This window comes from Hyla sarda, chromosome 5 (genome assembly GCF_029499605.1).
Source record: "Hyla sarda isolate aHylSar1 chromosome 5, aHylSar1.hap1, whole genome shotgun sequence".
In the NCBI taxonomy this organism is placed as follows: Eukaryota; Metazoa; Chordata; class Amphibia; order Anura; family Hylidae; genus Hyla; species Hyla sarda.
In genome coordinates this window covers 168,495,490-168,521,751 of record NC_079193.1, presented here as the reverse complement: position 1 = coordinate 168,521,751, position 26,262 = coordinate 168,495,490, and the positions used below count along the sequence as shown (strand labels likewise).

Genomic DNA, 26,262 nt, shown 5'->3' with positions numbered 1-26,262 from the left:
GTCAGAAGTGGATCCATAAGGGAGGAGAAGTGTAAGTCCTTCTTATATTTTTCCTATTCCTTTTGAATACATTTTTTGGCTTTGGCTCAAAAACTGCAGTGGCTGTATTCCAAAAACTGCCAGAAAAAAACAAGTGGAAACTTAGCCATACTGTGGATTTGCAGCAAAATCTGCAACTGAAAATGTTGAATACATTATAATAAATAAATTAATAATAACAATTATTATAAAATAATTAACAGCAGCACATCAGCACCAGAATCTCATTTACTCCATGTGTTGCTATACCCTGAGGATAGGTGCACACACAGTGACCCAAATTTACAGTACTATTCTACTATTCCCATTCTGACAGTTTAGTGTCATTCTCTGCAATGCAATTATGGCTTACACTTTTTTGCTTTTGTGTGCAAACATTTTAGTATTATAGTTTTTCTCTGTCAGTCACATTCTTGGTTTTGGCTAAAAGTACTGATCAAAATACTGTGAGTGATTCCCAATGTAATATTAATATATTTATTTATAGGTTATTATCATTTTCTCTGACGGCTTGGATGATACTGTTGAGACACTTAAGGTGACATCGGAATCTCTCCGTAGAAAAGGTTTGTAAAAGTAACTTTCAATATAGTACTTCTATAGTGTCTGCCAACAGAAATGCTGCAGTGATAATATATACACTGTTCAGGTGATTCTGCAGCCAATCACTGGGCTCTGGGGTCAATAAGAGACTGCAGGGCCCAGTGATTGGCTGCAATGTCACATGAACAACATTTCACATAATACCACTTTAATGTTTCATATTTGACCAGGACATTGAAATCATTTTTGAGCCGACTATCCAAATTTGCGCAAAAAAGTGGTCCCTTTCATCTCATAAGTATACAGAGTACTGAGTAAAGTGGAAAGTGTGTGCAGCATACAAATATAAACAAATAATGATGAAAACAAAGAAAAAATTACTCCTTTTATTATGTTTTTAACCCCTTAACGACCACGGACGTAAATGTACGTCCTGGTTTGGCGGTACTTCGCGCACCATGATGTACATTTACGTCCTGTGTATGACCGTGAGCATCGGGAACGGTGCTCGTATCATACACGGCAGGTTTCAGCTGCTAGCAGCAGCTGGGGACCCGCCGGTAATGGCCGACATCCGTGATCGCGAGGTTGTCCACCATAAACCCCTCAGATGCCGTGATCAATACAGAGTATTACGGCAGTAAGGTACTTTGAATGGATGATCGGATCCCCGCAGCACTGCCGCAGCGATCCGATCATCAAGCAATGGCGGCCGGAGGTCCCCTCATCTGGCTCCGGCCGTCTCCCACGGTCTCCTGCTCTGGTCTGAGATTGAGCAGACCAGAGCAGAAGATCATCGATAATACTGAGCAGTGCTATGTCCTATACATAGCACTGAACAGTATTAGCAATCAAAGGATTGCTATAGATAGTCCTCTATGGGGACATAAAAAGTGTAAAAAAACTTGATAATGTAAAAATAAAAAGTTAAAAAAAAGTGAAAAATCTCCTCCCCCAATAAAAATGAAAATTGTCAGTTTTTCCCATTTTACCCCCAAAAAGCGTAATTTTTTTTATAAACATATTTGGTATCGCCGCATATGTAAATGTACGAACTATCAAAATAAAATATTAATGATCTCCAAAAATGCAGCTTTTTTTGTCACATTTTATGAAAAAAAAATTAATAAAAAATGATCTAAGAGTTTTATATATATGCAAATGTGGTATCAATAAAAAGTACATATGACGGCGCAAAAAGTTATAGATGGTCAAAATAGGGCAATTTTAGATTACTGATTTTGTACAAAAAGTTTTAGATTTTTTTGTAAGCGGTACAAAAATATAAAAGTATCTAGCTATGGGTATCATTTTAATCGTATTGACCCACAGAATAAAGAACACATTTAATTTTTACCGTAAAGTGTACAGTGTGAAAACAAAACCCTACAAAATTTAGTTTTTCATTAAAATTTCCTCCCTAAAAATTTTTTGGGGGGGGTTTGCCGTACATTTAATGGTAAAATGAGAGGTTTCATTACAAAGTAAAATTGGTCTTGCAAAAAACAAGCCCTTATATGGGTTTGTAGATGGAAATATAAAGGAGTCATGGATTTTAGAAGGCGAGGAGGAAAAAAGGAAAATGCAAAACTAAAATTGACCTGGTCCTTAAGGTGAAAATGGGCTTGGTCCTTAAGGGTTTAATTACATTTTTTCAGCATGACACCGCAGATAGAAGGTAAGGTTGTTAAGTGGCTGGGGAGTTAACCTTTGTATGTCTTAGTATTGTAATATGTATATGCATAACTGCAATTGCATTATGTCTTTGTATACACTGAAGGCATGTTGATATGTAAGGGTTATGATTTGCACTCTACCCAAAACTGTGAGAAGCACATTAGAGACTCTTAGTTAATATATCTGCTCCATATAAGGGAACTAAATGTACATACATCCTACCAAGAAACTGTGCACGTTGTGGTGTCAATACACCTACTTAGAAACTGTAACTTTGCAACTCTGTGCAAAAGTAAATTTAATATGTGAGAAAGAAAAAAGTGGAGACCCAAGGATGGCATCTCATGTATTATCCCTAGATAGCTGAGACCCGTGCTGGGTCTTAGTAACAGATGCTCTATAAATAAGCTGCTCACTTTTAGCACATAGAAATTGCGCGTTATGCTTCCAATTATCTGAGGTATTACTGAGGAGCAGTTGTTGTCAACTTCAAGGGTCACAAGAGGGGGTATTCCTTAATAATGTCATAGAACTAATGAGAAAAACCATTTGAGGAGACATGGTTTTTAATACATATGACAAAATATATATATATAATAAACTGTATGAACTACAGACTGGTACAGAAGAAGAGAGACCATCCTTAAATAGTACCTGTCATGATCTTGTTAAATTTTATAATCCTCACAGTTCACTGCCCCCATCATGATAAACCACCCCCTGCCTTTATTTTTATTATCTTTTAGTTTTCTACCTTGATATTTCTTTTTATATAATTGTTTATTTAGGAGAATTTTTAAATTTATAACATACAAAAAAAAGGGAAATAAAATAAATAAAGAAGGATGTACAATAAATCCAGTTAAGATCGCATGAATACAATACATAAGGACCCAATGAAATGGCATTGTACATAAGAATACCTTGATATTTCTATGTATTTTCTGCTCAGTCTCAGTCAGATTCACTGTCTGGGAAGGGGCATACCCCAGCAGGTGTGACATCATCTGAAGCCATACAGGGAAGAACTTCCCCCTTTACTCTGCTACACACAGCCCAGAGCAGTTTAGTGTGAGATGAACTATGATTGGCTTAGGCTGCACCCACCCTCCTCAGTACTCCAGACTGCATTTCCTGATTTTAATAAAGCAAGAAAAAAACAGACCAAAAGATAAGGGAGAAAGATAGGTGTGTGATAACAATAATCAATAGGGTACCACTGTAACACCCTCCCTAGAAGTATTGAACCAGTAAATGTGACTCAAAACTGAACATAACAAGAAGAAAGCAAGAAAGCCCCAAAAAGAGTCACTTTGATGAAAAAGTAAAAACAAATTTTATTGGTATACACTAAAATTAGATACACACATAAAGAGGAAGACAATGCATCACAAAACACGGCACCACCGGATACCCTGCAGGAAAGATGGTAGTATGGGGGTATTGCACATAAATCCGTAATCAAACAGTACATATAAATACAGGCACCATTCTGAGTAATAGTAACATGTATACAAACAGTCTAAAAAGGTGCAAAAGTGCAAGTCAATAAGGTGCTGTATATTGAGGTGTACAACCTATACACCAGATTTAAAGTATATAATAATAATGGTTATACTATGCAAAATACCCACAACAAATATAGAAATCGCTGGAGAACTGCAGGGACCGGGGTGCGGTCAGCGTGCCGAAACGTGCATTGGAGTGGCGGCACCCTGGTCCCTGCAGTTCTCCAGCGATTTCTATATTTGTTGTGGGTATCTTGCATAGTATAACCTTTATTATTATATACTTTAAATCTGGTGTATAGGTTGTACACCTCAATATACAGCACCTTATTGACTTTCACTTTTGCACCTTTTTATACTGTTTGTATACATGTTACTATTACTCAGAATGGTGCCTGTATTTATATGTACTGTTTGATTACGGATTTATGTGCAATACCCCCATACTACCATCTTTCCTGCAGGGTATCCGGTGGTGCCGTGTTTTGTGATGCATTGTCTTCCTCTTTATGTGTGTATCTAATTTTAGTGCATACCAATAAAATTTGTTTTTACTTTTTCATCAAAGTGACTCTTTTGGGGCTTTCTTGCTTTCTTCTTGTTATTTCCTGATTTTAGACTTCTGCCAGGCCAGCAGGAGTCCAGTGTCTGTGCAAGAGATAGGGGTAATGCTCTGGACAAGAAGGGAGACACCCAGTGGCAGCTTTTTTAAACACAAAAAAAAAAAAAACATAGAAACAAACAAAGTACATTAGAAAGATTTTTTATTTACCATAAGGAGTGCAATAGCAAAAATTTGTTTTCATGACAGTGCCCATTTAATTACAAAAACAACAATAATTTAAAGCACACTTTTCAACATAATTATATTAGATAGAAATGTAGTGTTATATTAAAGGGGTATTCCGGGCAAAAACATTTTATCCCCTATCCAAAGGATAGGGGATAAAATGTCTGATCGTGGGGGGCCACCTGCTGAGATCCCCGTGATCTCCCTGCAGCACCCGCATTCTATGCGGGTGCTGAATCTCCAGTTTCGGAAACCTCCGGATTTCCGGGACTGGGGACGTGACATCACGCCACCCCCCTCCATTCATGTCTATGGGAGTCTCAGCAGCGGGCCCCCACGATCAGATATCTTATCCCCTATCCTTTGGATAGGGGATAAAATGTTTTTGCCTGGAATACCATTTTAATTTATCTGAATTTAATTAGTTTGATATAAAACATTTTCTACAAAGGTCTATTTTAGTAAAACATTTTTCAGACAACCAAAAAAGCACCATATGGTCTGTATTATCTTTTACACATAATGGATTACCCAATCATTATATAATATGTATAATAATAATGCAATTACATAATGCAAGCAAGCATGTATAAAATAAGTAAAACATTTTACATACAGTAAATGACTGTGTTATCCAGGCAACTCTGTTATCATTTTCTATTTCACTCTGATAACTCTCTGTTTTGATAACAAAAAACAAACAAAATCTAGGTTTTAAGAATACACATCAAAAATCAATTCTTAGACATACAATAATTTAATTGATTCCAAATATATACTCAGGGTAGATATGAGCATAAAATGGTACCTGTATAAAATCTAAAAGTGGCCCAAAGGGGGGTCCAAACTGGCAACAGAGAATAAACACAAGTAGACGTGGTCAGCAAATGGTTAGTCATGGCCACATTCGTGGTAGGTGTAGTCAATGCAGAAATACAATGGGAGATGCAGTCATTACAGTGGTTGGGGCACAAGTGAGCAATGCTCTGTGAATAAGGCCAGCTGCAGAAAGAAGGGGATGCAAATCTATACCAGTAATTTTATTCTCGAGATTGGTGGGGTTCACAGTGAACTAATGGAATAGCCTAATGGAATATACCGCCTCACACATAATCTCCAATCATCTGAAGACCTTTGTCTATGCCCCCCCCTGGTCAACACTCCACATGACCATCTCCAAGACTTCTCCCGAGCTTCCTCCATACACTGGAACTCACGACCTCGGCAGATCTGGCTCTTTAAGATCTTTAAAAGCAACCTGAAGACGCATCTATTCAAGTAATAGTCACCAAACAAAGAAGGCTTATATTGAGTGTAACCAGTGGTCACCTCATAGATCACCACCAAAGAAAAAAGGCCACATAGTAACCATAGATGCAAAACAAATATTATCTTTATTAACCCCTTCCCGACCTATGACATACCTGTACGTAATGGGTGGCAAGGTGTTCCCGACCCACGACATACAGGTACGTCATGAACATTACTGCCGCTACTCGCGGCATCCCGAAGCGCCTGGAAAGATGGTGGCTATCACTGATAACCAGCCATCTTACCGTGCGACCACGGGGGGTTTCATCCCCCCCCCCCCCCCCCCCAGCGCTCGCTGCTATCAGCCAGTCAAATCTGACTAGCTGATAGCAGCGTTTCGCTATCAGAATACTTAGCAGCGCGGTGTGTGAGTTCCTATCACGGGGATCGGGACACACACCGCTCTGCAAGTATCCCTGACCCGTCCCCTGGTGTCACTTACCCGTCCGAGCGGTGTCCCGAGCGGTCCCGGCGTCCTCCATGCGGTCCCGGCTGCGCTGCGTCCCGGAGGTGAGTTTGCAGCAGCAGTGCGGCATCTTCATTGGCAGCAGTGAGATCGCCGTAAAGCGATCTCACTGCTGCCTCTGAGAGTTTCAAAACTGCAACTCCCAGCATGCCCAGACAGCCTTTGGCTTTCTGGGCATGCTGGGAGTTGTAGTTTTGCAACATCTGGAGGCCCACAGTTTGGAGACCACTGTATAATGGTCTCCAATCTGTGCTCTTCCAGATGTTGCAAAACTACAAATCTCAGCATGCTCAGTCTGTCCAGGCATGCTGGGAGTTGTAGTTCTCTAACATCTGGAAGAGCACAGATTGGAGACCATTATACAGTGGTCTCCAAACTGTGGACCTCCAGATGTTGCAAAACTACAACTCCCAGCATGCCCAGACTGCCCAAGCATGCTGGAAGTTGTAGTTCGGCAACATCTGATCCTTCAGATATTGCCGAACTACAACTTCCAGCATGCCTGGGCAGTCTGGGCATGCTGGGAGTTGTAGTTTTGCAACAACTGGAGGCAAACTAGTTGGGAAACATTGTCCGTTTCCTACCTCAGTGCCTCCAGCTGTTGCAATTGTTGCAAAACTATAACTCCCAGCATGCACTGACAGATCATGCATGCTGGGAGTTGTAGTTTTGCAACAGCTGGAGGCACACTGGTTTGGAAACACTAAGTTTGGTTGCAAAACACTTGAAAGTTTATTACTTAACTTAGTGTTTCCAAACCAGTGTTCCTCCAGCTGTTGCAAAACTACAACTCCCAGCATGCACGGACAGCCAAAGGGCATGCTCGGAGTTTGCAACAGCTGGATGTTTGCCCCCTCCCCCCAATGTGAATGTACAGGGTACACTCACATGGGCGGAGGTTTACAGTGAGTGCTGCAAGTTTGAGATGGCGCAAATTTTGCGCTGCAGCTCAAACTTCTAGCGGCAAACTTGCTGTGAACCTCTGCCCATCTGGCTGTACCCTAAAAACACTACACTACACTAACACTAACCTAAAATAAAAAGTAAAAAACACTACATATACACATACCCCTACACAGCCCCCCCTCCCCAAAAAATTAAAAACGTCTGGTACGCTACTGTTTCCAAAACGGAGCTTCCAGCTGTTGCAAAATAATAACTCCCAGTATTGCCGGACAGCCATTGACTGTCCAGGCATGCTGGGAGTTTTGCAACAGCTGGTGGCACCCTGTTTGGGAATCATTGGCATAGAATTCCCCTATGTCCACCCCTATGCAAATCCCTAATTCAGGCCTCAAATGCGCATGGCGATCTCACTTTGGAGCCCTGTCGTATTTCAGGGCAACAGTTTTGGGACACATATGGGGTATCACCCTACTCGGGAGAAATTGCCTTACAAATTTTGGGGGGCTTTTTCTTCTTTAACCCCTTATGAAAAGGTGAAGTTGGGGTCTACACCAGCATGTTAGTGTAAAAAAATAAATTTTTTACACTGACATGCTGGTGTTGGCCTATATTTTCATTTTCACAAGGGGTAAAAGGGAAAAAAGACCCCCAAAATTTGTAACGCAATTACTCCCGAGTACGGAGATACCCCATATGTGGGCGCAAAGTGCTCTGGGGGCGCACAACAAGGCCCAGAAGGGAGAGTGCGCCATGTACATTTGAGGCGATTTGCACAGGGGTGGCTGATTGTTACAGCAGTTCTGACAAACGCAAAACAATAAATATCCATATGTGACCCCATTTTGGAAACTACACCCCTCACAGAATTTAATAAGGGGTGCAGTGAGCATTTACACCCCACTGGTGTATGACAGATTTTTGGAACAGTGGTCTGTGAAAATGAAAAATAAAATTTTTGATTTGCACAGTCCACTGTTTCAAATATCTGTCAAACGCCAGTGGGGTGTAAATGCTCACTGCACCCCTTATTAAATTCCATGAGGGGTATAGTTTCCAAAATGGGGTCACATGTGGGGGGGTCCACTGTTCTGGCACTATAGGGGCTTCCTAAATGGGACATGCTCCCCAAAAACCCTTTCAGAAAAACTCACTCTCCAAAATCCCATTGTCGCTCCTTCCCTTCTGAGCCCTCTACTGCGCCCGCCGAACACTTTACATACGCATATGAGGTATTTCCTTACTCGAGAGAAATTGGGTTACAAATTTTAGGGTGATTTCTCTCCTTTTACCCCTTGTAAAAATTCAAAAATTGGGTCTACAAGAAAATGCGAGTGTAAAAAATGAAGATTTAGAATTTTCTCCTTCACTTTGCTGCTATTCCTGTGAAACACCTAAAGGGTTAAAATACTTACTGAATGTCATTTTGAATACTTTGGGGGGTGCAGTTTTTATAATTGGGTCATTTATGGGGTATTTCTAATATGAAGACCCTTAAAATCCACCTCCAACCTGAACTGGGCACTGAAAAATTACGATTTTGAAAATCTTGAGAAAAATTGGAAAATTGCTGCGGAACTTTGAAGCCCTCTGGTGCCCTCCAAAAGTAAAAACTTGTCAATTTTTTTATGCAAACACAAAGTAGACATATTGTATATGTGAATCAATATGTCATTTATTTGGAATATCCATTTTCCTTTAAAGCAGAGACTTTCAAAGTTTCAAAATTTTCATGAAATTTTTAGATTTTTTACCAAGAAAGGATACAAATATCAGTGAATTTTTACCAATAACATAAAGTAGAATATGTCACGAAAAAACAATCTCGGAATCAGAATGATAAGTAAAAGCATTCCAAAGTTATTAATGTTTAAAGTGACAGTGGTCAGATTTTCAAAAAATGCCCAGTTCATGAAGGTGAAAATGGGCTGGGTCATGAAGGGGTTAATATACCATTACAGTTATCAGACACAGAAAAGGTGAGAGGTATACTCAAAGAGTAAACCACCATGTGGTATAGGGAGGACACAATATAAATAGGGGAGCAGTGCATATAATACAGGAGAACTGCATAAAGCAAGTACAGTATGTATGTAAGCACAGTTAAACTCAATAAAAAGCATATCAAAGAATTACCAAATGGTCAGATTGTGTACCCTGTAAAGAGATCTCTCACCTCAGCCCCAAACTGACATTTTTGCCTAGTTAGCTTCGTCATACAGTATGTCTATACAGCTTGGCTGGGCCCAAGGAGGTTGCCAGTGACTGCAGAGACCACAGGGCTTGCTGGGACTTATAGTGGACTTGGACAATTTGATGCACGGCCATGCTGACTGGAGACAGACTTAACTTGGACTGACTATGACAGACTTTACCCCTTTTTGTAGCTTACCAGGCTTTAACTTGGACCTGGGGGGTAGTGGACTTATGGATCCATGGCTGTGTGGTAGACCTTAGCCTCCTCTGGACTCCAGACACACAGCTAGGACTTGACCTTGCTGCACTCAGCTAAGCAAGAAAATAGAGTGAGCTAGCTCCACCCAAGGTTTATAGGGGGGAAACTCCGAGGGGTCCCATAGGTCACCCTGTAGGACACATGGTCACTGCTACCTTCCTTAGTTACAATCACATGACAACATTCTTAAAGGTATAACACATTTTATATGCAATACACTGGGTAACATAGGCACTTAGGATTTATTTACAAGCCACAAGTGCAGGGGGGGCCATGGGGTCACCAAATGGAGTCTGCCTTACAGGGCATCTAAGGTACAGGGGTGCAAGTCCTGTACTCGGCGACCACATCTGTGTAATGCTCAATGTTCCTGTGTTAGTGTTATATACTATTACCTTTATCATATGTAAAGTGCCCTGGAAGCAAGGACACTTTATAAATAAAGTATTTATAATAATAATAATAATAATAATATACTGTACTTATGAGAAGATAAAACCCCCATTAACAGATGTGTACTCCCTGCACACAGTTCAATGGTAATTCTGCATTAAAAATAACAGTGACCCTGGACAAGCTGGGGACTCTATGGATGTGCTGTGGTTGCTAGGTAGAACTCTCATTAAAATGTCCGTGGTTGCTAGGTAGTACTCATTAAAATGTCCGTGGTTGCTAGGTAGTACTTATTAAAATGTCTGAAGTTGCTAGATAATACTTTCATTAAAATGTCCGTGGTTGCTAGGTAAAACTCTCATTAAAATGTCCGTGGTTGCTAGGTAAAACTCTCATTAAAATGTCCGTGGTTGCTAGGTAGTACTTATTAAAATGTCTGAAGTTGCTAGATAATACTTTCATTAAAATGTCCGTGGTTGCTAGGTAAAACTCTCATTAAAATGTCCGTGGTTGCTAGGTAAAACTCTCATTAAAATGTCTGTGGTTGCTAGGTAAAACTCTTATTAAAATGTCTGTGGTTGCTAGGTAAAACTCTCATTAAAATGTCCGTGGTTGCTAGGTAAAACTCTCATTAAAATGTCCGTGGTTGCTAGGTTATTATAAAACCCTCTGACAAAGGAGGAAATGTCGTAATTATGGATAAGATTGATTACAAGAATATGGTATTGAGACTAATAAAGGACCCTTCCACCTATAAGAAATTAGACAACAATCCCACTGAGGTGTATGTGACGGAGCTTAAAACCATCTTGACAGATGCTAAGACAAACTGTTTGATAACAGAGGATGAATTCCGGGTTATGTTTAACCCTAAACCAACCATAGCTACTCTATATGCACTACCGAAGGTACATAAACAGAAAACCCCTATCCCTGGACGACCTATCGTTTCAGGGAATGAAAATTTGACAGAGGGGATAAGTGTGTATGTGGACCAGATTCTGGCCCCCTTTGTGGTGGCCCTCCCTTCGTACATCAAAGACACAGGAGATGCTGTCACTCGACTCCAGGAAATTTCTTTTCCGCCCCAAACCCTTATAGCAAGCCTCGATGTTGAGGCGCTATACACCAATATAAAGCATGATCTGGGCTTGGAGGCAGTTCGACACTTTCTATCCACAAGAGGCACACAATACACCAGTCACAATGAATTTGTCTTATGTTTACTTCATTTCCTTCTCACTCACAATTACTTTTTATTTGATGGCCACTTTTATTTACAATGTAAAGGCACCGCTATGGGCACTACTTGTGCACCTAATTTCGCTAATCTCTTTCTAGGGTGGTGGGAGGACACTATAGTTTTTTCTGACACCTTACACAAGTACACTAGTCACGTTTTATTTTGGGGTAGATTTATTGATGATATTTTATTATTTTGGGATGGCACTATCACCTTATTCAATGAGTTTGTCACGGCACTCAATCAAAATAATATAGGTATGCACTTTACACACGAAATACATGAAAACACTCTTAACTTCTTGGATCTAAAAATCACTCTGGACCCGAGTGGCAGTATTCATACAAAGATATTTAGGAAACCGACTTCCACCAATAGTTTCCTACAATGGAGAAGTCATCATCCGGTAGCCCTAAAGAGAGGCATCCCAGTTGGGCAATACTTGCGAGCGAGACGCAATTGCTCATCTAATGAAGCCTTTCTGGCAGAGAGTAAATTGCTATATCAGAGATTTATATCTCGAGGATATCCAAAGAAAGTTCTACATAGGGCTTTTGCCCGTGCTAGGGACACTCCGAGAAATGAATTACTCACCACTAACAAAAGATCTATGACAGTACCGGGGCAGAAGATTGTGAGATGTATAGGTACCTTTGATCAAAACAATCGCCGAGTAATGGACGTTTTGCGGAAATATTGGCCCATTTTGATGGCAGATTGCGATCTGAGAGAAGTACTTACCGACTATCCGTCTGTCACATTCAGACGAGGGAGAAACATTAGAGAGCACCTAGTAAAGAGCCACTACTCTGACCATGTGGAAGAAACGTGGTTGAGGTCCACCATTATTGGTTCCTATCCATGTGGAAGTTGCTCTTTTTGTCAGAGAGTCCCCAAAACAAAGGACTTTACAAATCCCATTGATGGACGAAGATATGTGATCAGGGAATTTATCAATTGTCAAACCTCCGGTATTGTCTATATAGCTCAATGTGGATGCCCTATGATTTATGTAGGAAAAACCACTCAACAGTTCAGAAGAAGGATCTCTCAGCATATAAGCACGATACGAACTAGAGCAGATACACCCCTAGCAAGACATTTTTGGTCCCACCATGGGGGGAATTGGTCCTGTTTGAGATTTTTTGGCTTGGCCAGACCACGCTTAGGACCAAGACGTGGCAATCTGGATAAAAAGCTTCTACAAGAAGAAGCTAAGTGGATTTACCGACTGAAATCTATGTCTCCTTTGGGCCTGAATGAAGGGTTCACCTTCAGCCCATTTATCTAATTAAGTTTACCTGCCTTAAATAAAATATAACACTATTTATAACAACCTATAACTATGGTATTTCATATACCCATTACGTGAGTGTCGCATTTAAGCCTTTTATTGGTGTCACAGCTATCACACTTCCTCTGGGATGCAAATTTTCATTATCGAATTCTCCTCTCCTTTTTATCAGTCTACTGACTCATTTAGCTTGATTTACCAGAATCTCATCATATCTATTCACATAGATGAGATCAGAATAAACCTTTCCACTTTATTCCTTTGTCGAATAAATCCATAATATGTATAACAATATATACAATTCAGTCCATTAAGTCTGTTGAATTGGAAGTCTATACCAATCAATAGACATGAGTTTTCACTAAATTCTCTATGTTCTCGCGCATCTTTTCCGCGCATATGAAGGATTTCTAAGTTCTCGCGCAGATCGAGACGCGCAACCGGAAGTTTACTGTTAGCCGTCGGAGAACGGAGCATGCGCAGATGAGTCGAATCCGGCTCCTTCATTCTATCACCTCGCGCACGAGATTCTGGCGCAGCACGTCATTGGCGATTTACCCTACGGGGATTCGCCGATGTACGTGCCAGTCAAGGCTCCGGAATTGCGATTGGGCACAAGAAACACAAACAGAGATTGGCTGATCCGATACAGAGATGTGGATTGGTCGATTTAAGTGTCACTTCTTAATACATGAGAGGCATTGGTGGAGAATTTATTATGTGTGAATCCCGACATCCTGTGACATCATTAAGGGAGGTATTATAACCCCCTGCACGGCGTTTTTTAACTCAGTGCCTATCTACCTCTTGATAACGCTGCTGAGGCAGTGAAACATGTCGAGGGGGGCCATGTTAAGTTTTTAACTTTGAGCTCCATTGTCCTACAATAGCGCTGAATGCAGGTGATCTGCAGGCACCTCTTCTCCGCTCCAGTGTTCATTCAATCCATAGACCAGTTGGTCCAATTTATATGCATATAGAATCTAACAAGTAGGACGATATGGTGCTCTATATTTTTAAAACACCATTAAGTGCGACCCGATTTCAATAAAGATTGCACTTTTAAATTCACATTTTCTTGATATATGGGAAATAAAGGGTTTTCTTTGGGCTACCCTGTTTGGTAGTCTATGAGTTAGTGGTCAAATTCCACCCTCCATATATTGGTCTCTACTAGATATGTTTTTTTTTGGTTGCTAGGTAGTACTTATTAAAATGTCTGAAGTTGCTAGATAATACTCTCATTAAAATGTCTGTGGTTACTAGGAAGTACTCTCATAAAAATATCTGTGGTTGGTAGGTAGTACTTCTATTAAAATGTCTAGTTGCTAGGCAGTACTCTCATTAAAATGCCTGTGGTTGCTAGGTAGTTTATTGGAACACTCAAAAAGCCCTGTTTACATAACCCCGTAGTTAACACATAGACCAAACAGCATATACAGGAAGGCCCCTCTTATATGGGGTAAATATTGGCTGAACCGGCTGATATTGGCAGCCACACATCTCCCCTTAATGATTGACAGAAGTAAAGTTCTGCGTTAACTACACTGTGATTCGTTTGCGTAGACATTGTTATTATTGACATCATTTATATCTAAACCACAAACCAATTTCCTAGGAAAACAGTCGACCTCTGAGTATGTTTTTGATGTGTGGGAGTAATGGATACCAGAGTAACTGGGGAAAGCAACACAAACACCAAGTATTAAAAGTATATATATTTTTTTATAAATTCTTTCACTTATGTACATGAAGGTTCCTTTTTAATCATGGTTAACCAACAAATTATTTGCAGGCCATCTGAGAATATGTTCTTTCCAAGTGGTTCTTAATTTACTATGACATTGAACTTCAGAGTACTGTACACATAGAAAAAAAGGAAATATGCGTTTTGTTTTCCAGGCCTGGATGGTTTATTATTGATTGGACTGGAAGGGAACCAGAATTTAAATGAATTGCAAGAAATAGAATTTGGCAGAGGATTCTCTTACCACCAACCACTCAGCATTGGAATCTATGACTTACCAAGTGTAATGCTGAAAGAAATTGTAAGCTGTGCAGTATAACTAACATTTGCTATGTAAGAAACTTACTTATCTTTTTTGCTATTAAGATTTACTTTATGTGTTTCATTAGGACACAGTTGCTGAAAGAAAATGCTGTAATGTGATTTGCAAATGTCTCGGACAAGATGGTCTTCGTGGTGCTCCAGGTCCTCCTGGAATTAAGGTACGATGGGTTCAACCATACCAAGGAATCGTGAAAAAGTTGCAGAAATAACCCCTATAGGCTAGAGTACCTCAGGGTTGATATGACATACCTGTATGTACTATGTGTGCCTCCATGTTGTGTATAATACCTTGGAAGTCATAAATCTATGGGAATAAATCTATGGAATAAACTGTTCCGAACGCTGGAGCCCCGGGAACTCATGACGTCATAGCCCCGCCTCCTCATGACGACACCAGCTCTTGGCACCGGCTCCAGTGTTCGGAACAGTTTGTTCCAAACGCTGAGCAGCGAAGTACCCCTTTAAAGCAGATAGGCTACAACAGCAGAAGACCACACCGGGCACCACTCCTGTCAGCTATTAAAAGAAAACAGGCACAATTCAGACAGGCTCATTGAACATTGGAAGACTGGAAGAACGTTGCCTGTTTTGATGAGTCCCGATTCCAGCCATGACATTTAGGAAGTTCTTTTCTTATTGAATTTCTTTTCTGTCTGACCACAGTGCTCTCTGCTGATGCCTCTGTCCATGTCAGGAACTGTCCAGAGCAGGAGCAAATCCCCATAGCAAACATATCCTGCTCTGGACAGTTCCTGGCATGGACAGAGGTGTCAGCAGAGAGCACTGTGGTCAGACAGAAAAGAAATTCAATAAGAAATGAACTTCCTCTGTAGTATACAGCAGCTGATAAGTACTGGAAGGATTAAGATTTTTAAATATATGTAATTTACAAATCTGATTAACTTTAGACAGGGGTTTGAGAGCCTTGTTCTGGAGATAGGTGGAAATATCAGATGTGAATATATATATATATATATATATATAACGCCTGGTCAGTCACGTGGAGCGCTAACACGTGATCACCAGCTGACAGCCTCCATGGCAACGGCGGCGCTTACAACACAGCCGCCTCCATGGAGACCGCCCGTCGGGACCACTCCCCAAATGGATGCACAGCACATAGGGTCCAGCCCACCGATGATGAAGATGCAGCCGCCGTGAATGGAAGGAACTGAATCAGTTCCCCCATATACTATGTCAGACATCCATAGACATCCATAGACACAGACATATATAATCTTAATCCTTCCAGTACTTATCAGCTGCTGTATACTACAGAGGAAGTTCATTTCTTATTGAATTTCTTTTCTGTCTGACCACAGTGCTCTCTGCTGACACCTCTGTCCATGCCAGGAACTGTCCAGAGCAAAATTGGAACAAAATAAGATTAATGCTTATGAAGAAATATAAAATCTCATCCCTTCCCCAATATCGCGCCACACCCCTACCCCTTAATTCCCTGGTTGAACTTGATGGACATATGTCTTTTTTCGACCGTACTAACTATGTGAAATAAATATATAAATATAGTGTGTGTGTTACTGAATGTGATATATCTAACAGTATAAGTGGTAACATGAAAAATAAAAAAGTTGTCAAAAAAATCAAAAACAATATATATATACATATATATATATATATATATATATATATATATATATATATATCAGACAATGGATATATGAGACATTTATAGCATATCTTGTGGATATGTCATAAATGTCTAATATGGGGAACTGCTCACAGATTCTTCAAAATTCTTCACATTAAAACAGCAGCCAGTAGTGGCCAGTTCTTAGACAAAATAACCATGACAATTATCATTTTTGGGCGGCAGGAAAGAGTACTAGGAGGGAGAATGTTCTCATGTGTAGCACAATACAGGACGTGGGGGAGAATAGCTGAGTATACAGTGAAGTTTTTTAAGGGTTGTCCAGCGATTTCTTTTTATTTTCAAAAGTATCTAGGCTGAGCCAAAAACATTCCTGACAAACCACTACTTCTGTTGTCCTGAAAGTGTCTTGTCCCCAATGCTAAACATTACCTTGTTTCTTCCTGACACAAGGAAGTACAGCAGGGACCCTCCTAGGCCATCAAGGACCTGTCTCAGCCAGCAATGGCCTTCCTGAGAGGACACTACATTTTGCTAAGAGGAGACAAGCAAGATGTGAGAAGCAGGAATCGTAAAGAAATAAGATTTCTCCTTGATTTGAGCTATTGTATACAATATTTGAAGATATTAAAGGCGTACTACAACAAAACGTTTTTTCTATAAAAGATGCCCAGGCTGCCTGCATAAATATTAGATTTTTAACAGGTTTTGCCCCTGTAGTAAAGAGCCTGTTTACAAGCAATTCCTTATAAAATAGTAGATGCTGCTCAGTTATAAGGCTATGTTCTAACAATGGAATTTCCTTGTTGAGTTCAGCATGGATATTCTGCAGCAATAGGATTCTGCTGCACTGTCCATATTGCGGAATTTCCTCATCAGATGTTTCCGCTACGAAGATCCTGATTTCGGAGTCTGTGGAAAGAATAGACATGTCTATTCTTTCTGCGGTGTCCACATGGAAATGCATTGCCGTCTATAAGATGGTGCATTTCCAAGCATTCCTAGCACCAGAACGTTTTGCCAGTGCTTTGCCGTCAAGGCAATGTCTGCACGGAAATTTTGCCTGTGGGAACATGGCTTAAAGTCCTGTAAGTAGCTAAAACTTGTATTTTTCTGTTACTAGGGAAGTCCTGGTACTAATGGCCCTCAAGGACATCCTGGTGAAGAAGGCGGGATGGTAAGTAGGACTTGAACACTTTTTGTCTCATATAAAAGTATTGTTATAAGAAAAGATCTTAGTGAAGATTTGAGCACTGTGCTATAAAAACCCGTAATATTCGTCTTCAGGCTTCTTCACCACATTTTAGGAACATGTTTTAAGCTTTAGGAAAACACAGCAGCTTAATGAAGTTTGACGTTAGTTTAGGAAATGTGAAATCACATACACTGGGATAAGTTCCTAACACAGCACAAGTTAAGAAGTCATCTAAAAAGTATGAAAACAACCAAATTATTCTCTGCTCCTTTATCTTCATCTTTTGGTGCTAAAACAAACAGCAATAAAAAGAAAAAGTTGTATGTGTGATCCTGTATAAGCCTATACACTACCTGTTTAGAACACACACCTGAGTCTGAACATTATTAGGTTAGGTTCCCATACAGGTCTTTTTTTCTGGAATTTTTTGAAAACTGCCACTGCAATTTTTGAGCCAAAACAAGGAGTATAGGAAAGGAAAATATAATAGAAGGAATGTCCTTCTCCTTTCTACTGGATCCAATTTTGACTTTGGCTCAAAGCTGCAGTGGCGGTTTATCAAATGAGAAGGACAGGCTTTATTCTCCGAAATATTTACACTTATTCATAAAGTCTGATGCACCCGTTGATTGTTACGAAGCAGGATACACATATTGGGAAATATAGCCCTCACTATTGAACAATATTTATCTGTCTAGCAAGAAAATTCTTGGAGAGCAACTGTTCTATATTCATATCTAGTAAAAATGATGGTGGATCTTTATAAATAAGACATTTATACCGAGCCCCATTTTACCAATTCCAATGATGACAGGAAATAACATAATCACATGATACAAGACCCCCTTCTGCAGCAGCATAATACCTTACCATAAAGTCAGTTGTGAATCTGATAAGCTTAGGTGCATTTTGGTTTTCAGACCGTGCAATGTGTCTTTCCTAAAAATAACACAGAGATAATGCACAGACTAATGTTACGGCATTGAGTTAATACTGGATGTTGTGGGATGAGAAACTTTGTGAAGGAACATGAATATTGGAGGGGGGGGGGGCATTGACTCAATTAGGTGTGATGTAGTTCATTTTTAGTTCTTTTTTTTTTTTTTTGCGTGACTCCGCCAAATTTATTAAATGGTCGCAAGGCATTTGATACATTTTGTGGAGGTACACATTTTCTGAAATGTTATTCTTCACATACACCAAAAAGCTAAGCTAAGTTTGGGCTGGTGTCGTTTTGCGACTTTTTGGTGGTTTTTGCGACTTTTAAAAAGTTGCAGTTCATAAATTCATAACCACTGCACAAGACTAACCTTAACAGCTGGTCTGTACAGTCTTTCTAAAAAAAAAGGTGTAAACCAAAAAGTCACAAAAAATAGCCTGAGTTACCAAAATAGAGACACATCTACACACAAAAACAGCTCTAAAGACAATGATAAATGCCCCCCATTGTGTTACACTAGTGAGATAAGGTGTAAATGGATGGTCATAACATAGAGACAATTCCCGAAGTGATGTCTAATAGTTCTATGATAATGCACTCAATGACATAATAGCATAGGAATAATACACACACAGATGGTACAGTAAACAGACAATACACAGTTGCATGTCTGAGGGCAATAATAATGCATGCAATGATGCCACAGCGCATTTTTGATGAACATGGGTATATAAATGTACAGGGATAATACTCAACATGATATTTTAAAACAAGAATAATGCACATAAAATGTCACCATCAACACACTGACCTCAAAGCACATGGAAAAAGAAGCAAATAATGATGACTTTATAAGGTATAATGCACAGAATAATATCACAGAGTAAAAAATAATGCAAAAAATAATGAAGAGCAACAGAACACAACAAGTAACCATAGCAAAGTTTGTAATGGTGTCCCATTCAATTTACAACACTCTTCCATTCCATCATTCATAGCCATCATTATCATTTATCTCTATCTGGAGAGGGACACCCTTGGATGTCGGACCCTGAAATTTAGTAAAACTCACATAAACTGCAGCATGCTGAGTATATAAGCATCATTTTACAACAGTGGCATTATACTTAGAATATACTAGGGAAACATGCAATTTCTAATTTAGTATTTTTTTTAGGGTGAGAGAGGTCAACGGGGATTGAATGGAACTCGTGGAGAAAGTGGCTGTCAAGGGCCTAGAGGACTCAAGGCAAGTCTACATTGATAAATTCTAGACCCATGGAAGGCTAATATTTATAATGATACAAAACAAATACAGGCAATAGTTTGTCAATTGGGGTTAAAAATAGCTTATTCATTTTCCAAACATAGTTCTAATTGTTGCATATGCAGTGTAGAATCTGATTATTTTGTAAAAGCATTAAGAAACTACATAATAAATTGTATGAGAAATTATTTGAGTATATAATGCCATAACTTGTAAATATAATCCAAAATGATGCGTAGTTTCATAAATAAATAAATAATCCTCTTTTTTTTTCTTTTCAGGGTGGAAGAGGCTTTCGAGGCGAACGAGTACGTTCTACCTAGATTTAGAAATTAAGAGCACAACCTGAATATTATATATTACTTGAATAGGATAAACACACACAAGACTTATTTGCTGCAGATTTGATGTACAGAAGATATGATTTTTGAAATGACATCTACACACAGTGGAAATTTTTAATGGGGTACTCACCTACCCCAACGTTTGGAACATTTTGTTCCGAATGCTGGGTGAGGGCTGCGGGGGTCGTAACGTCATGGTCACGCTCCCTCGTGACGTCACGCCCCTCAATGCAAGTCTATCCACTGGGGCAGTGGAGTACCCCTTTAAGACAGAAATTGACCTGCAGCATGTGAATTTATGTTGCAGTTTTGTTACAGATTTTCTCATTGAAATCATTAGGAAAGGTAAAATCCACACCAAACCAACAGCAAATTTGCTAAAAGAAAATCTGCAAGTATTCTCAAGCGTATTAGCTGCCGATTTTTCCCCAGCAAATGAGTTTAGTTTGAGTTAACCCTTACAAAATTTTACCCACAAACAATATGTAAATAATTATTTTCATTTGTAAAATCAATGTTCTGTTTTACTTAATGCTGATTTATTTTTTGTAGGGAGATGATGGTGATAATGGTATTGATGGTGTGTCGGGTGAGCAGGTAAATGAAAGCTTTTCATAAACTACAGAGCTACAAGCAGTGACGCTACACCTCTCTATGTAGGCGACATTTCCTCTACCGCCTTTTTGTGACCCCAGGGCTGCGATACAAGAAACTTTCTTCATGTTGTCACTCTCTGTACCAATGAAGAAGGAGATTTTTTTTTTCCCTTTTAGTAAATTAATGTAAAGATGAGCTGTTCCTTATCTAACTTCACCTAATCTCTCTTCATGAGTTGGATGCTTACTGCCATCTAGATTGTGAAGACACTATATAGTCTCTTTATTTATCATGAATATGTATATGCAGACATAGGCATGAGTAACGTACCACTTGAGATTTTTTGATGGGGATGTGTGTCAGACCTTTAGGCATAAACATGAATTTATTTATTTTTACAAAATGTTACACTTTGATGCAGCGGTATTTTCACAATGTGCCAGGTATCCATTATTATGCATGGTAATTGTATTTTTTAAATTCATAATTTTAAGGTTTGTGTGTTAAATGTGTGAAAACTGTACTGGCAGCAAAAGGGGAAATTTCTATTGAGTGCCATTATAGAATTTAGCAAAGGGAAATGCATTTATTTTCTGTATATTATAATGTTTGTTTTACTTAGCAGAACTTTTTTTCCTTATTTAGGGTAATCGTGGAGAGCCTGGTTTGCCAGGGGAAACTGGGAGTGAAGGACCAAGGGTATGTAGACAGTTGTAATCTAGGGAGGAACTAGGCAGGAATTGTTTGTTTCATTGTATTGTGGCATTACAAAGGGGGAAATGAAGCCATATTCAGTTATCATCAAATGCAATGTGCTGTCTGTTCTTTGGGTTCACTATTAACTCCTTCTAATGATTCAGTGTGTTGAATGCGGGACCCCCTCCCCTTTTAGCAGAGAATATCAGGGGCATTTGAAAATGTGTTTTATAATCCAGAAAATCCCTTTAAACCCTTTGGACCGAATGTACTAATAGACGTATGCTAATAAAAAGCCTCATAAAAAGGTCTTTTTCGAACGTGAGTTAGTGGCTAGTTATTTATTTAGGTAATAAATAAATGATAGATACCAATGGGCAAGTATCTTTAAATAATAATTAGCAAGGGGTGAAGATGCACATTATGTATTGTAGTATTGTGTGTCACAATAAATACGTTTCTCTTTATGGTAAATATGAGTTTACTATGCAAGTATGTCCATGTTCGTGGCTGTAAATTCCCTCCTTTAAACCATCCTGTGCATGTCCCTGACTGTAGCACTGCAATATCTTTTGTTTGGTTTCAAAGAGTCTCTTTTTTGGACGTTAGCTGTATACATTCTATTGTACACACATACTTCATTATTGAACATACTCCATGTAAAGCAATGCAGGAAGGCCTACTACCATGGTCCTATATCTCAGGATTGGTATTGTGGTGCTAAAGGGGGATAGTTAGGGATAGTTAATCTTTGCTATAAACTATATCTCCCAGTCCTAACAATTTTTTAAACAATAATTGCCAAGAATGTTGAAAATCTATTATATCCACTTGTAATTGTGTATGTAATTATTATGTATGTATTATTTGTTTTTGTCTTTAAATACTAGGGCAGAAGAGGTCCTCGTGGAGAGCCAGGTGAACGCGGTGAGCCTGGTCTGAGAGGTGACCCTGTAAGTAATGCAAAGCTGAATGTTTAATATTTAGGACGCATTCATACTATGGAATTTCTGAGCGGAGATATTCAGCTTGGAAATTCCGATGTCGTAACTTCCCATTATCTTCAATGGAATTCTGCTGCACCGTGCACGGTTTTTGAATTTCAGAATCCTCTGAAAGTATTAACATATTCTACCCAGATGTGAACTGCAGTCAATGGTGTATGTCCGTGGGGTCCAAAATATAATTTTATAAAGTTATAAAGTATCTATGCATAAACAACTACATATGCCCACATCAGGGGTTCTCAACCAGGGGTATGGGTACCCCTAGGGGTACGCCAAGGTTTATGTGGGGGTTCGGCAATTCGCTGACAAATACTGGCCGTGCAATGGACAGTATTTGTCAGTGCAGAGCGCGGATGGGACGCCGCAATCGCAGCTCACTATACTGCACCACGGTCGGAGCTGTGGCCATGGCCACTTTACGTGACCTGCAGTGGCTGCCGGGCCTCACGTGTGACATCCCTGTTGGCACAGAGCAGAAGAACATCACCAGTCAGTGCGGCCCTCCGACTCCCACCAAACGGTATAGACAGAGGCCTGATAAGCATGTTAAACTAAGTGTAACAATATGAGAGGATGTTATTGTTTGTATCTCATATATTGGCCCAGGTGGAATGGAGGGGGAAATATTGGCACAAGGAGATTAAGATGGAGGTGGGAATAATGGCATAAGGGGATTAAGCATCGCTTTAGTATCGCATTAGAAAGGTAAGCACACGCCATTATGAAATTAAGTACTTTTATGACTTATTTTGTCAGCGGTTACCCCTCGCGCGTGAGTTCCACAGGAATTTACCCACGGACATACTTTCACCCTTTGGGGGTACAATCACGAAAAAGGTTGAGAACAACTGGCCTACATGATAATCGATAGATGCTGTTAAGTAAAAATGCTTATTTGTTACTTTAAAAAAAAAAAATCACTGAAAAAAACGACTAAAAAAATTCATTAGCCAGATCCAAATACTATCACTGAAAAAAACTGGCTAAAATATCACTGGCTGAGATAGTACTTATGACATGAATAGACATGAATAGATAGACACATATCGCATGAAAAAAAAATACAGCTAGATATCTTATATTATACACACATATAAACAGAGAAAGAGAAAATGGGGAACTCACTAATAATGCACTCCATGACTAAGCGCGAAAGCGTGAAACGCGTCAGAGTGTTTTAAACGTGTATTTGCAAGTCTCCGAATAAAGATATACCTGTTTGGACTTCACCTGGATGCTGGATATTCCTTTTTTCGATTGCACTAATAATGCAGGTCTGTGAATTCCTTCAGAGATGTCCTAGCTGACTCTGTGCTTAGATAAGTGTCAATAAGCGTCAGTTCTACCTCTTGTGGTTGGATATTCAAAAGTTTGACTCAAAACTGTGTTGATGTACAAATAGTCTTTCCTCCACAAACAAATGATGTCCCTCCTTGCTTGGTCAAGTCTGTTGAAATGACACAAATAATACGTTAGTTTTTTGGGGTTGACTGTTATACCAGCTAGAATGCATTTTTTTTCCTTCAAAACAGAGAAAGTCTAGTGGCTGTTAGGCTGGGTTCACACCACGTTTTGTTAAATACAGTTCCCGTATACGGCTGAGAGGAGGGGGGCGGGGATTAATCGCGGCGCCCGCACTCAGCCGTATTCGGGAACCGTATTTAATGTATGTCTATGAGCGGACCGGAGTGAGCCGCAGCCTCCAGTCGGCTTCGTTTTCGTCCGTATGCGGTTTCCCGACCGTAGGCAAAAACGCGGTCGACCACGTTTTTGCCTGTGGTCGGGAAACCGCATACGGCCGAAAACGAAGCCGACCGGAGGCTGCGGTTCACTCCGGTCCGCTCATAGACATACATTAAATACGGTTCCCGAATACGGCTGAGTGCGGGCACCGCGATTAAGCCCCGCCCCCCTCCTCCCAGCCGTATTCGGGAACCGTATTTAACAAAACGTGGTGTGAACCCAGCCTAAGATAGACCTCTATCATGTTTTTCATGTGCCAATAACGATTGCAGAGGTACTGAATTACTATAAAATCTATTTATATTGTTGATAAAAATATACAGCTTTCTAGTATACAATAAATAGAAATTAATATAGTTCTAACATTGTGCTTCATGAAATACAAATTTTTTTCTTTTTAGGGGGAACCTGGAATTAATAATAATATTCAAGGTCCAAAAGGACAGAAAGGAAATGCAGGAAGACAGGTACTGTAATATAAAGTATACATTTTTTTCCCCAGTGACACAGTGTTTATGCCTTAGTGTCATTTTACGCAGGCCAAGCAGGTCCCTAAAATGCTGGGATATTGTTGATCGTCCCTCATTTATTGAGCCTTCACATGGCCTCAATTGAAGGCCTGGCCGAACAATCACTGGATCATGTGTGCGGCTCTTTAATTTTCTCATCTTCAAAATTACATCCTCGGTTTACACAGGATGTTGATTTATAGGGGTACTCCACTGCCCCAGTGTTCAGAACATTGTGTTCTGAATGCTGGGTGTGGGCTGAGGGGGTTGTGACATTATGCCTACTCCCCTTGTGATGTCACACCGTGCCCCCTCAATGCAAGTCTATGGGAGGAAAATGGAAATGTGTTATTTAAAGGGGTTATCTAGGAATAGAAAAACACAGCTAAAACAGCTCTACGTCTGCCTCCAAGTTGGGTGCGGTTTTACAATTTGGCTCCATTCACTTCAATGGAACTGAGCTGCAGAACCACACCAAACCTGGAGACAGGCGGGAGGTGATTTTTGAAAGAAGGCAGCTCTGTTTTTTTTTATTCCTGGATAACCCTTTAATGTAATGTATTAAACTCTCTATGAGCTTCCATGCCTGCTGTATCCTAAGGGGTTAACCTGTTGTGCAGGAGTATGCTACGGGGGTCACATGTTTGCTACTAGCCATCCAGGGCTGCTGCCCTGCCTCCTCCAAGTCTGCTAGACAGGGTGGAGTTAGTTCATTCAGGAAGAGAGTTGTGAGAAGAGTGGAGGTCACCTCTAGACCTCTGCTGTGGACCTGTACCTCACCACATGAGGTCAGGCCGAAGAAAATTCCTGTTGCTGCGCTAAAATATTCCAGGGCTATAGCACCCTCCACAGGATCTCGCTGACCAACACATGTATCCGAGAGTAAAGCAAGTCTGCAGTGGGGAGAAGCCAAGAGAGCCCTCGGACACCATTAGCCAAAGAAAAGGATTACAGGAGGAAGGAAGCCTCGGACAGCTCTGGTCTTAAAAATCTACAGTTTCCACCTGGCAGTACGCCCTATTCCCAGATACCTGTGTGGAGGGGAGAGTTAGTTTCTGTCAACTCCCAAGTCTCCTAGAAGTGACATAATCCAAGCCAGTACAGTCTAAAAAATATTAAAGGGGTACTCCGGTGAAAACCTTTTTTCTTTTAAATCAACTGGTGGCAGAAAGTTAAACATATTTGTAAATTACTTCTATTAAAAAATCTTAATCCTTCCTGTACTTATTAGCTACTGAATACTACAGAGGAAATTCTTTTCTTTTTGGAATGCTCTCTGATGACATCACGAGCACAGTGCTCTTTCCTGACGTTATTATAATAATAATAACAACACTTTATTTATTGTTGTCCTTAGTGGGATTTGAACCCAAGTCCCCAGCACTGCAAGGCAGCAGTGCTAACCACTGAGCCACCATGCTGCCCTCAGGATACATCTGCTATGCATCTGCTATGCATGGTTGCTAAAATTGACAGAGATGTCAGCAGAGAGCACTGTGCTCGTGATGTCATCAGTGTTCCAAAAAGAAAGGAATTTCCTCTGTAGCATTCAGCAGCTAATAAGTACTGAAAGGATTAAGATTTTTTAATAGACGTAATTTACATGTTTAACTTTCTGCCACCAGTTGATTTAAAAGAAAAAAGCTAAGCAAACCAGGT

General features: G+C 39.9%; 1 protein-coding gene across 1 annotated transcript in view; it reads left to right on the top strand.

The window, feature by feature from the left end:
* The window catches only part of LOC130273602 (collagen alpha-6(VI) chain-like), a 160,814-nt gene that overhangs the window by 26,662 nt on the left and 107,890 nt on the right, over nucleotides 1–26,262 (top strand). The window contains exons 10-19 of the mRNA XM_056520681.1: nucleotides 527–605; nucleotides 14,525–14,670; nucleotides 14,759–14,851; nucleotides 17,429–17,482; nucleotides 19,618–19,689; nucleotides 19,989–20,015; nucleotides 20,604–20,648; nucleotides 21,294–21,347; nucleotides 22,235–22,297; nucleotides 24,496–24,561. Of these exons, the coding sequence (XP_056376656.1) occupies nucleotides 527–605; nucleotides 14,525–14,670; nucleotides 14,759–14,851; nucleotides 17,429–17,482; nucleotides 19,618–19,689; nucleotides 19,989–20,015; nucleotides 20,604–20,648; nucleotides 21,294–21,347; nucleotides 22,235–22,297; nucleotides 24,496–24,561 (699 nt within the window). The remainder of the gene's footprint in view (nucleotides 1–526; nucleotides 606–14,524; nucleotides 14,671–14,758; nucleotides 14,852–17,428; nucleotides 17,483–19,617; nucleotides 19,690–19,988; nucleotides 20,016–20,603; nucleotides 20,649–21,293; nucleotides 21,348–22,234; nucleotides 22,298–24,495; nucleotides 24,562–26,262) is intronic.